Below are 12463 nucleotides of genomic sequence, written 5' to 3'. Positions count from 1 at the left end.
AACACCACCGATGTGGCCGACACTAGACTGCAGATCTCTTGATTCATCCTGTGTTTCTGGCTGGGGATTACTCTGCTGATTTTGTGGGGGCATTCTATCTATGTGCTTTTATAAAGTCTGTGACAACTGTGATGTATTCATTCAGATCCTCTAATGACTCCTTGAACACGGCCCAGTTAACCCTCTTGGTTGTCCTTATCTCTCGAGTGTTGATCTTTAGGCTTTACCTGTACGCAGATGGGTGGGGATATAGTTGTGAAGTCCAGTACCAATCAACCCCAGCTTGGAGCAGCCAACTATCAATGCACCTCACCCTAGGATCACTCTTCGGCATGTCTAAATTCTTTACTATCTTGGGTCTAAATCCTGGTGCCTCCTAACCAAGAGAGTACCTTCACCAGAAGGACTGCAGGCAGTCCCCTTTACTTCTCTAAGCAATTGGAACTGTCTGTTGAATGTTTGTTTGCTGAGAAACATGCCTGTCCTTGAAGAAAACCCAATTCAAAACAGCCCAACAAACAGATGTCTTCACTGGTCTCAGTTTTAAGGTCAACATCATCCCAGTTCTCAAAAAAATTGCCTGTGGGCTTCCTGGTGTCCAGAAAGTTGGTCAGAAGTTGGTTTCTCCAAGTGAATTCCAAACTTGGTACAACCATGGAGCCAAAGAATCAAGGAGACATTGGAAGACTTCATGAAATGTGAAGGTCAAAGAGAGGAGTTAAGATGTGAACAGTCCCCTATTCACAATCTATAAAATAATTTTTGCATGATTTATTTATTTAGAGATACAGTGCGGAATAGGCCCTTCAGCCACACCGCCTAGCAACCCCTGACAATATCCAATTTTAACTCTAATCCAGTCATGGGAAAATTTACAGTGATAATTAAGCTACTACCAGGAATGTCTTTGGACTGTGGAGGAAACAGAAGCACCCAGAGAAAACCCACAAGCTCCTTACAGAGGATAGCTAGATTTAACTCTGAACTCTGAGCCCTGAGTCATTCTAACTACTGTGGTGCCCAGCAGGAACATTACGAATCAATCTGGGGACTTTCATTTGGGTCAGTTACCTTGAGGTTTGATTGGCAGTGAGTTCCCCAGCACTCTGCCGAAGTGGATGGGACATGTCTGGCACTTTAACTTATAGTCAGTTAGAGCCATCAGAATGTTAAAAGCTGGTGGATCTCTAAAGGCACAACACCAGTCAAGATTACAAAGCCTAGGAATTTGGAACAGTGTTTATCCCTTACCTCCTCAAATCACGATTACAGAAAATATTGCGTACATTATAGAGTAGTGTGTACATCAGGGGATTGTGTACATTATAGAGTAGTGTGTACATCAGGGGATTGTGTACATTATAGAGTAGTGTGTACATCAGGGGATTGTGTACATTATAGAGTAGTGTGTACATCAGGGGATTGTGTACATCAGGAGAGTGTGAACATCAGGGGAGTGTGTACATCTGGAGAGTGTATACATCAGGGGATTGTGAACATCAGGGGAGTGTGTACATCAGGGGATTGTGTACATTATAGAGTAGTGTGTACATCAGGGGAGTGTGTACATCAGGGGAGTGTGTACATCAGGAGAGTGTGTACATCAGGGGATTGTGAACATCAGGGGAGTGTGTACATCAGGAGAGTGTGTACATCAGGAGAGTGTGTACATCAGGAGAGTGTGTACATCAGGAGAGTGTGAACATCAGGGGATTGTGTACATCAGGAGAGTGTGAACATCAGGGGATTGTGTACATCAGGAGAGTGTGAACATCAGGGGAGTGTGTATATTGTTGATGGACTGAAGGACTGGAAGGAAGATCACATGACAGTATTAATAAATGTTCCATTTCTCAGCATCATTTCTCTTCACCAAAGATTTTATGTCTGTGTCATTTATTTAGTTGAATTGATATTTTGGCAATGCAATTGATTGCTTGTGTTGAATGTCTGTCCTTGTCTTGTTATCTGCAGGCGTTTACACTTCCCAGAATGGGCCATGCGTACAACGTGAACGCCAGGTCAGCATCATTTGCAGATGTGTATGATACCCCAACATCCCATTTTTCCAGAATGCAGGACAGCCAGGTAATGTAAAGAAATCCTGATTGCATGGACCATCAACACTTAGGGTGGGTATAAGGGCCTTGATACAAACAACTAAGGATGGGTTCTGGCTTGTCCAATTTCAGCTATCTACCCACAAAGAATGGATGTGCATCTAGGCTTTCAACCAGGACCTGCCTAAGCCACAACTCGGGGTAGGCCCATCCTCTTTGGAATGAAGGAGGATGAGAGCTGACTTGATGGAGATATTTAAGATGATAAGAGCTGTAGATCGAGTGGATGGCCAGTGCTTTTTCCTGGGGCAGAAATGGCTAATGTAAGAGGACAGAAATTTTTTATTACACAGAGTTGTGGATGAGTGGAATATGCTACCTCAGGTGGTGGCAGAAGCAGATTATATTAGGGACATTTAAGAGACTCTTAAATGAGACAGGCAGATGGATGAAAGAAAAATGGGGGCAATGCTGGAGGTGTAGTGTATTTAATATTTCAGTAATATTTGAGCAATATTGTAAATATAATCTTTCATTAAGTATTCTTGTTTTTTAAAAATAATTCACTTTGGATCATATGTAGAAGTATGTGAATGGCACATGTCATCATGCTGCCATATCATACGCAAGCACCTTGCTGAAAGTAGAAATGAAGTTAGACTCACATTCTGGACTCCCTTGTTTTACTTCCAATTATTTTTATATTTTGGAATTACAAACCGTAACAGTGGTGGCAAAGACGTGTTTAATGAACCCGAGGCGACTTCCTACCTGTTGAAATGTAGTGAAGTATTCTAATATTAAAAACAAGCAGTGCCACATGTTTCTTCTGAAAAGGAGACAGTTTAAAAAAAAAAGGCAGAAAACAGATATATTCACAGTTCATAAACAGTGAGTGCCTGGTGATAATAATCATAAATTTAAAAAATCAGAAATGGCTGGCAATATTGGAAAGATAGATGTGTTTGATTACACAAGGGATGACTGGAATATGTACAGTGAGCAAATTGAGCAGCATTATGAAGAAAGTGAAATAGCCAATGTGAAGCATGTGCCTGCTTTACTGACTGTAATAGGTGAGAAAACATGTAGTTTACTTAGAAGTTTAACTAGTCCAACCTAACCAACTGAAAAGAGCTTCGCTGATATTGTGAAAGAAGCACAGGAATATTTAGAACCAAATTGATTGTTGATTGCGGTGTGCTTTAGGTTTCCTAAGTGGAATCAAAATGAAGAGGAGTCCATTTCAGCATACATGGCTGAATTGAAGAGCTTGTCAGTTCGGTAGTGGGCTTAATGATGCACTGTGAGATCACTCAGTTGGTGGAATCTTACAAGAAGGCATTCAAAAAAGGCTCCTAACTGAAACACAAGTAGTTAAAATTGCTGTATCAATGGAAGCTGCAGAGACACGATTGAGTTGCAGTCAGGGATGGAACTGATGATGAACAAAATTGCAATGTCTTAACAGAGACCGGCCTTGCTGAACAAATTGTGTTGCTGTTGTGGCAGGGGCTCACATACACCAGACCAATGTAGGGTTAAAGTCGAAACTTGCAGAAAATGCACGAAGTAGGACACACAAAAAGAACATGTCAGGCAGACAAAAATAAACGGACTTCAGAGAGAAGAGTTAAACATAGAAAGTCAAGTTGCCATTTCAAAGCAAGCACTAATATGCCTGCTGTTGATGAAAAATCTGATAACGATGGGAGTGACTCAGGACTGGGTATCCTTGAGATTTACAATGCAAAATGGCCTACACCTGAAGTGAATGGCAAATTAACTAAAATGGAATTGGACATTGGCTCAGCTGTTTCAGCCATTCCACAAAGTGAGTTTGAATGGCATTTCAAACATACTGAACTGAAGCCTTAAAATATCCAACTAAGAACTTACACTGGAGGAAAGATAACTCCTTTAAGAATGACATTCATAACGGTGAAATACAAAAACCAACAAGCCACATTGGGCTTGCATGTGGTCAAAACAGGGGGGGCCAAGATTCTTGGGTTGTGATTAGCTGAGACAAATACAACTTGATTGGAGATCCATCCACCATCAGCATGCCACATCCCCTGCAGGACAGTCAACTGAAAGCAAATTTAGAAGGGTATTGGATGATGCCACAGCAATGCTCAGGGATGGCATTAGAAAACTCAAACATATCAAAAGTGAAATAGAGTTAAAAATGCCACACCTAAGTTTCACAAAGCCTGTCCGAATCCTTATATCATCCATGCTAAAGTAGCCAGTGAGCTTGGTTGCTTGGAGGCTGAAGGAGTTCTTTCGAAGTTTGTGTGGAGGCCATGGGCAATGGCAATGGTCCCAGTAACCAAGAAGAATGGACATGTGAGCATCTGTGGTGATTTTAAGGTCACCATAACTCAGTACTGAAAGTAGATGAATACCCTCTGCCCAGGATAGAGGATATCTTTGTAAACGCTTCTGGAGGGAAACACTTCAGCAAAGTTGACTTAGCTGAGGTCTAAGTCCTACAGGTGGAGATGGAAGAAGAGTACAGTGTTTCTCACCATAAACACTGACAGAGCTTTATTGCTACAATGGGTTTATTTTTGGAGTAGCATCTATACCTGCACTCTGGCAGAAAGCTATGGATCAGGTGCTGCAAGGCCGCCCAGGTGCTCAGTGTTATCTGGATGACATCATTGTTACCAGTCAGGATGAAAAGGAACATCTTGAAAATCGTAAGATAGTGTTGAAAAGGATTAGAAGATTATGGGCTCAGAGCATGATGCAACGTGTGAATTCTTTAAAAACAAGCATCACTTACTGTGGTCATACCATTGATGCACAAGGATTACACAAGTGTGCTGAGAGTGCAGTGGTGGATGTCCTAAGGCCAACAACGTATCACAGTTGTGCTCCTTTTTATTGTTAGTCAATTAATAGATAGATAGATAGATAGATAGATACTTTATTCATCCCCATGGGGAAATTCAACATTTTTTCCAATGTCCCATACACTTGTTGTAGCAAAAACTCCTTACATACAATACTTAACTCAGTAATAATATGATATGCATCTAAATCACTAACTCAAAAAGCATTAATAATAGCTTTAAAAAAAAAAGAAAAAAGTTCTTAAGTCCTGGCAGTTGAATTGTAAAGCCTAATGGCATTGGGGAGTATTGACCTCTTCATCCTGTCTGAGGAGCATTGCATCGACAGTAACCTGTCGCTGAAACTGCTTCTCTGTCTCTGGATGGTGCTATGTAGAGGATGTTCAGGGTTTTCCATAATTGACCGTAGCCTACTCAGCGCCCTTCGCTCAGCTACCGATGTTAAACTCTCCAGTACTTTGCCCACGACAGAGCCCGCCTTCCTTATCAGCTTATTAAGACGTGAGGCGTCCTTCTTCTTAATGCTTCCTCCCCAACACGCCACCACAAAGAAAAAGAAATATAACAGGTTCCTGTCAAACCTGGCTACTGTGCTCCAACTCCTGAACTCATTTCTACAGATCAGGAAGAAATGGCAATGGGCAAAGCAGCGTGAGGTGGCTTTCCAAAAGACAAAGGAAATGGTGGTGTCAGACACTGTACGTGCACATTATGATCCACATCATCTAGTGATGTTTGCCATGCACTGTTTGGGATACCGCAAGAAAGGTGTCAGAACTGCTTCCTGTAGTCTCAGATTCTCCACAGAGGAGGCCCCAGACCTGAGATTGTTTCACAGCCACAAGTCTCACCTACCAAGCAGAGTGACCCCCCCCCCCCCCCGTTAGGAAAGCTATTATCCCACAAAATTAAGAAATCCTCCACAGTGATTAAATTTTTAGGCCTGAATAGGACAATTTAAAATTGGAGGTGTGTTTTTATTTAATATTTCAGTAATATTCGAGTAATATTGTAAATACATTGTTTGATTAAGCATCCTTGTTCATTTAAATAATTCATTATGGGTTATATGTAAAAGTACGTGATTGGCAAACGTCATCATATGTAGGTGCCTCTCTAAAAGTAAGAATGAAGTTAAGCTTGCATTCCGGACTCCCCTGTTTTGCATCCAATTATTATTATGTTCTGGAGTCACAAAACGTAACAGGAGGGAAGGGTTATATTGATCATGGATTAGGTTAAAAGGTTGGCACAAGATTGTGGGCTGAAGTGCTTGTAATGTGCTGTATTGTTCTATGTTCTCATATAAAACACTTAACCTTGCTAATGACTGAACAATTACCAGTGCATGTATGCCCTTGGCCAGGAGGCAAATCTTTGTCGACAATCACTCACCCTCAGTAGCATCAAAGTACAGTCGGCCCTCCTTATCCGCGAGGGATTGGTTCTGGGACCCCTCGTGGATACCAAAAAATGTGGATGCTCAAGTCCCTTATTCAACCTGTCTCAATGCGGTGGACCTTAGGACCCAGCGGAACCCCAGACCTTATTTAACCTGTCTCAGTGCGGTGGACATTAGGACCCAGTGGAACCCAGACCTTATTTAACCTGTCTCAGTGCGGTGGACATTAGGACCCAGCGGCGAGCTCTGAATCCGCAGTGTTTCTGTTCATGAAAATAATCATGATCACGATTGAAAATAACATGGAAATAAAGTGATTGGAAAGAGGTGAAACACCATTGGTCATTGGAAAAGCGTTAGGCTACATCGGTCAATGATCGGAACAATTTTAAAGGATAAAGTGAGAAAGGCCCTGCCCCGATGAAAGCTACAATTATTACTAGGCAACGCAATGGTTTAATTATTGCGTTTTGGGGTTTTGGGTTTTTGATCCTCCTGGTGCTGAAACATACGTTCTTAAGCATTTTATATGCATTGAAAGGTAAAATATATACTATATACTAAGACAAATGTTTGACTAACTGATGCTTAATAATACCGGATGTACCTGTTCCAACTTAATTAGTAAGAGAACTTCCGACTTTTTTCAATCCCGATCCATGATAACCCACGCACATCCTCCCGTATACTTTAGATCATCTCTAGATTACTTATAATACCTAATACAATGTAAATGCTATGTAAATAGTTGTTATACTGCATTGTTTAGGGAATAATGACAAGAAAAAGAAGTCTGTACATGCTCGAACAACAAGTGCTGGAAGAGCACTTCCGGGTTTTCACGATTGATTGAATTCACGCATGCGGAACTCGCGGATAAGGAGGGCCGACTGTAGGTCCACAATTGTTCTCAGTCCAATGTGTCTTGCATACACCCAGCAATTAATGTCAGTGCACAGTTCATATTAGGTAACCCTGCTCCTTTGAATAGTTAAACATTTGGACTGTTAACCCTGATTGCAATTTAACAATATTAAACTAAAGAAAAGCGGAGTTGAACAATACCAGCACAAAGCCGCAATTGAGAATTACTTAATTGAAAAACAAATTTAAATTTATGGAAATCTCTTCAAATTACTGTTTCAATTTGCATCTTAATATGTCTAAACATGTTTCAAATCTCAGTGCTCATTTTCTTGTACAGATAATTTATGTACATGTTTCAACTTGACATTTATCCAGTTTTGGTTCAATTCTGTCAATTCTTTTCCTGTTGTCCTCACGTTGGCCAGAGGTCAATTGCTTGCGAAGCAGCTTTTAGAACTTGTTCCAGCCATGGTGGCAAAGAACTGAGGGGAGACTGGGGGACCATGAAACATGAGGTTCGCATGAGAGCGGAAGAGCCGTGGATTATGCTGGGAGATGGTTCACCTCACCATCTGATCATATGCCTGCAAATTTGAATGCTCCTGTACCTGGTGTCTTTAGAAAATAAGATTCCTTTAAATAAAATTGCGCTGTTGACCCAACTCCAGTGGGAAAGGCAGCCCACACTGAGATATTAGCACTGGAACAGGCCTTGGATAGTTTTCAATGGGATTTAGTCAGTTCCAAGCACTTTGTTATCAAAGAAGGGCGTGAGTTCTTAAAGGCATACTCTCCTTGGAATCCAGAGCACAGCAATGTAGGCTGGAGCTGCTACAGGAGAGGGAAGCAGCAGGAGACTGTCAAATTCCAATGTTGATCCAAAGAGCAATGGGATCAATCTCTGAAGGAAGGTCCTGTGTATTGCGGGGGCCAAAAGACTGCCAACGGCATCATCAAGGATAGTTTGGCAGGAGGAGTCTGCTATTACTCCCTTCTGCAGTGAGAATCCCAAGACAATGCTGAAAGAAATGTCACTTCCACAGGGTATACAGTTGGCCCTCCTTATCTGTGGGGTATTGGTTCCGAGACCCCCCATGGATACAAAAAAACGCGGATGCTCAAGTCCCTTATTTAACTTGGCTCAGTATGGTGGTTTTTAGGACCCAGCAGAACCCCAGACTTTATTTAACATGTTCAGAGCAGTGGGCATTAGGACCCGGTGTAGCTCTGAATCCGCGGTGTTTCTGTTCACGAAAATAATCACGATTGTGATTGAAAATAAGGTGGAAGTAATAAAGCGATCGGAAAGAGGTGAAATGCCATCGGTCATTGGAAAAGCGTTAGGCTACAGTCAGTCAACGATGGGAACAATTTTAATGGAGCATGTGAAAGGCCCTGCCCTGATGAAAGCTACAATTATTACTAAGCAACACAGTGGTTTAATTATTGAAATACGTATGTTTCTTAAGTGTTTTATATGCATAGAAAGGTAAAATATGTACTATATACTAAGAAAAACATTTGACTAACTGACACTAAATAATACCGGATGTACCTGTTCCGACTTCAAATCCAACTTAAAGATGGACTCAGGAACAGAACTCATTCATAACCCGGGGACTGCCTGTACTTTTATGTCATTTCTAGATTACCTATAATACTTAATACAATCTAAATGCTATGTAAATAGTTGTTATACTGTATTGTTTAGGGAATAATGACCAAAAAAATAGTCTGTACATGCTCAAACAATGAGTGCTGGAGAGAGGACTTCCGGGTTTTCCCAATCCGTGGTTGGTTGAATCCGCACATGCGGAACCCGTGGATAAGGAGGGCCGACTGTATTAAGATGTAATGCCCATCGCTGTGTAAACCAAAGGGTACACCTTCACAGGAAGGTGTACTGTATCCAGGGATCTCAGTTCTTTCAGCAAGATATCAGGACCAAGAGGTCCTGCAAAGCAGCATGAGAGGTAATTTTCTGAGTCACTAGGGCTTTCGTATATGATTATTAGTGTGCTGTGTTAGTAATGGTGGTAATAATTAAGTTTATGCTTGTGGTGGTGACGCTGACATTATGGGCACCTTATGGTTGCTAAGTCTTTCCAAAGACAGATCTGGTTAACTGAATATTTGATATCTGAAAAGTTTTCCTCTTCCGAGCATTGGAAGCCTGAATTCCAGCATTTTTAACTAGTGGATTCACCACTAGGGGAGCTGTTCAAAAGCCAGGCAACTTGTGGCAAGGAGGAGAGCGGGATAAGCTGGGGCAGGAAGGGAGGTATTGTGAAATGGGAGACAGCAGCAGTCAGAGGCAACAGAAGGGGGACAGCTAAGGACAGAAAAGAGGGGAGACTGCTGGAATGAAGAGGACTTTTTATCTTGTTATTTCACGCTCATTATTTATTGTTATTTATTTACATTTGCATTTGCACAGTTTGTTGTTCATTGATCCTGTTTACAGTTACTGTTCTATAGATTTGCTGAGTATGCCTGCAGGAGAAAGAGCCTCAGGGTTGTATGTGGTGACATGAATGTGCTCTGATAACAAATATTACTTTGAACTTTAGAGGCCAGGAGGATGATGAATGAGGTTAGGAAGGGAGGAAATAAGAATTGTGCAGAGGAATAAAAGAAAGGGATAAATGAGGCAGGAATCAGAAAAAATGTAATTAGGGCAGGTTGAATGAGGACAGGAAAACTGATGGACTTTCACAGGTAAAAAGGTAAATAAGATCAGGGAGGAGAAATGATTGGGATAAATAGGAACCAGGAAAGGGGTAAATCAGTAATAATAATAGTTTGGAGGATGAGATCAAAGATAAATAATGATTTTCTATGTCAGTATGTTGATGAACAGGCTGTAGATTATGGAACTGTTTCCACAGATTGGAAAGTAGCAAATGTAATGCCATGATTTAAAAAGAGAGAGGGAGAAAATAGGGAACCATATACCATTAGCCTGACATCAGTAAAGATCAAAGCACTGGAATCTGCTTTTAAGGAAATTGTAACATGTCAGTTGGAAAATAATATGTTTGGGTAGGGTTGATATAATTTATAAAAGGGAAGTCATATTTGATAAACCTGTCATATTTGAGCTATTAACTCTCAGAATAGATAAGGATTTTCAGGATTTTTTGTTAAATTTCCACATATCATGGATTGAGGATCGCTTCACAGAGGAGCAAAAGGAGGTTGTGACCATTGGGTTTCCGCAGGGGTCGGTGCTGGGACTGTGGCTGCTTACAATCCTCATCAATGATTTGGACAAGGGGACCAAGTGCTATATCTCTGAGTTAGCTGATGAAGCAAAGCTGTGTGGGAGGGCAGAGTGTACTGGTGTATTATATAGCGAGGAACAGTGAGAAGCTGATGTTAGCGTGCCATCCAGACAGACGTAAGTACACTGAGGTAGTGAAAAGAAACAGAACGCACTTACAGAGAAACTGCAGTGCAAGTAAACAAATAAAGTGCAAGGACCCCAATGAGATATGTTGGAAGATCAATAATTCACCTACAGTGTATGAGAAGTCTGCTAACCACGGCATAGAAGCTGCCCTTGAGCCTGGTGGTAAGTGCTTTCAAGCTTTTGTATTTTTGTCCCGATGGGAGAGGAGAGAGAATGACCAGCATACGCGGGGTCCTGGATTATTTGGCTGCTGTCCTGAGACATTGGGAAGTGGAGGCAGAGTCAATGCGGGAGACGCTGGTTGATGCGTGATGAACTGGGCTGTGTTCACAACTCTTCTCAATTTTTTTGCTGTGTTGGGCAGAGTAGTTGCCATAATAAGCTGTGATGCATCGGATGAAATGCTTTCTATAGCGCATTTATAAAGATTGGCAAGGGTAACTGGGGCCATAACGAATTTCCTTAGGCTTCTGGGGAAGTAGAGGCACTGGTGTGCTTTCTTGGCTGTAGTGTCATTGTGGCTGGACCAGAGCAGATTCTTGGTAATATTCACACCTTGGAACTTGAAGCTCTCAACCATTGATACAGACAGGGGCATGTACCCCACCCCACTTCTCCTTTGTTTTGCTGACTTTGAGGGAAAGGTTCTTGACTTGATACCAACCCACTATCCTTTGATGACATTGACATTGGTGAATGGCCCAGGGCATGTCAGGTGCAATGTAATGTGGAGAAATGTGAGGTCAAAGTTCTAAGTACGTTTATTATTGAAGTATGTATACAACATACAACTTTGAGATTCATCTTCTTACAGAAGAAAGAACAAAGAAACCCAATAGAATCCATTAAAAAAAATCAAACACCAATGTGCAGAGAAAAATCTAATCATGGAAACAAATGAAAGTAAGCAAGGACCATTCAGAACTGAATTCCACAGCCATGAAGCCAGCCCTAATTGCAGCCGATTTAGGAGTCCATTAATTGAAGTCCACAGCCTCAGTTCAGCGTAGAGACGAGTAAACCTGGTGGAGCAGCGAGCCTGTCTCTCGCCTCTGGTCCTGACACCCTGACCTTTCCAATTTGGCCCAGTGTTTAAATTGATCAAACCTTAGGCCTTTCCTTGCACTGGGGTCCAGGCCCACGCCCCGCCACCTCAGCGCAGCCTCGCCTTGGTTTTGCCACATTGAATCGCCTTCAGGTCCTTTCCAGCAATGGCCAAACATCTGGACATTCCTCTCTTCGGCCCGTACGTGTCATGCTGTAACCGTCCTGAACACACCGCAAAAATGCCTAGTTGTACTGGCGGTTCAGAAGTTCAACTTTGAAAGGAAAGTTACAGGCTATTGACTGCAGACACTTTTGTAGGAACAAAGTAGAAAGGTGTGATATATTTTCAGGGATGAGATTGGGAAGTGCTGGTGTACAGGGTGTCCTGGTACATGAATCACCAAAATCTAATGTTTAGGTACATCAAACGATCAGAATAGCAAATGGCATGTCCAGTCTCCCTGCTTAATTATAGGAAGTCAAATAATGCAGATAGGCCCTTTGGCCCAGCTAGGTCCATGCCAACCAATAAGCACAGAGCCAACACTAATCCCATGTTTTATTCTCCCACCCTCTCAATATTTGCACCAGATTCTGACAAAAGATAACGGGTGACTTTACTTGTCAAACGTACATTGAAACATCAAAACATACAGCGAAAAGTATCATTCACATCCTCGACCAACACCGTCGAGCTGGGAACAGCTTTCAAGTGTCACCATGCTTCCAGCACCAACGTAGCACACCTGTAATTTACCCGCATGGTCTCGGGGAGAACCTCCAAACTCCTTAGGGGAATTCAACCCCGGTC

General features: G+C 41.9%; 1 protein-coding gene across 4 annotated transcripts in view; it reads left to right on the top strand.

Moving 5' to 3' along the window:
• Positions 1-12463, top strand: part of LOC140735888 (cas scaffolding protein family member 4-like) — a 138530-nt gene that overhangs the window by 103054 nt on the left and 23013 nt on the right. For all 4 annotated transcript variants that reach the window (XM_073061464.1, XM_073061466.1, XM_073061465.1 and 1 more), the window contains exon 3: positions 1975-2088. In XM_073061464.1, the coding sequence (XP_072917565.1) occupies positions 1975-2088 (114 nt within the window). The remainder of the gene's footprint in view (positions 1-1974; positions 2089-12463) is intronic.

The sequence above is a fragment of the Hemitrygon akajei genome, chromosome 11, assembly GCF_048418815.1.
Source record: "Hemitrygon akajei chromosome 11, sHemAka1.3, whole genome shotgun sequence".
NCBI lineage: Eukaryota > Metazoa > Chordata > Chondrichthyes > Myliobatiformes > Dasyatidae > Hemitrygon > Hemitrygon akajei.
Note: the sequence above shows the minus strand (reverse complement) of the source record. Positions and strands in the feature narration are given on the sequence as shown.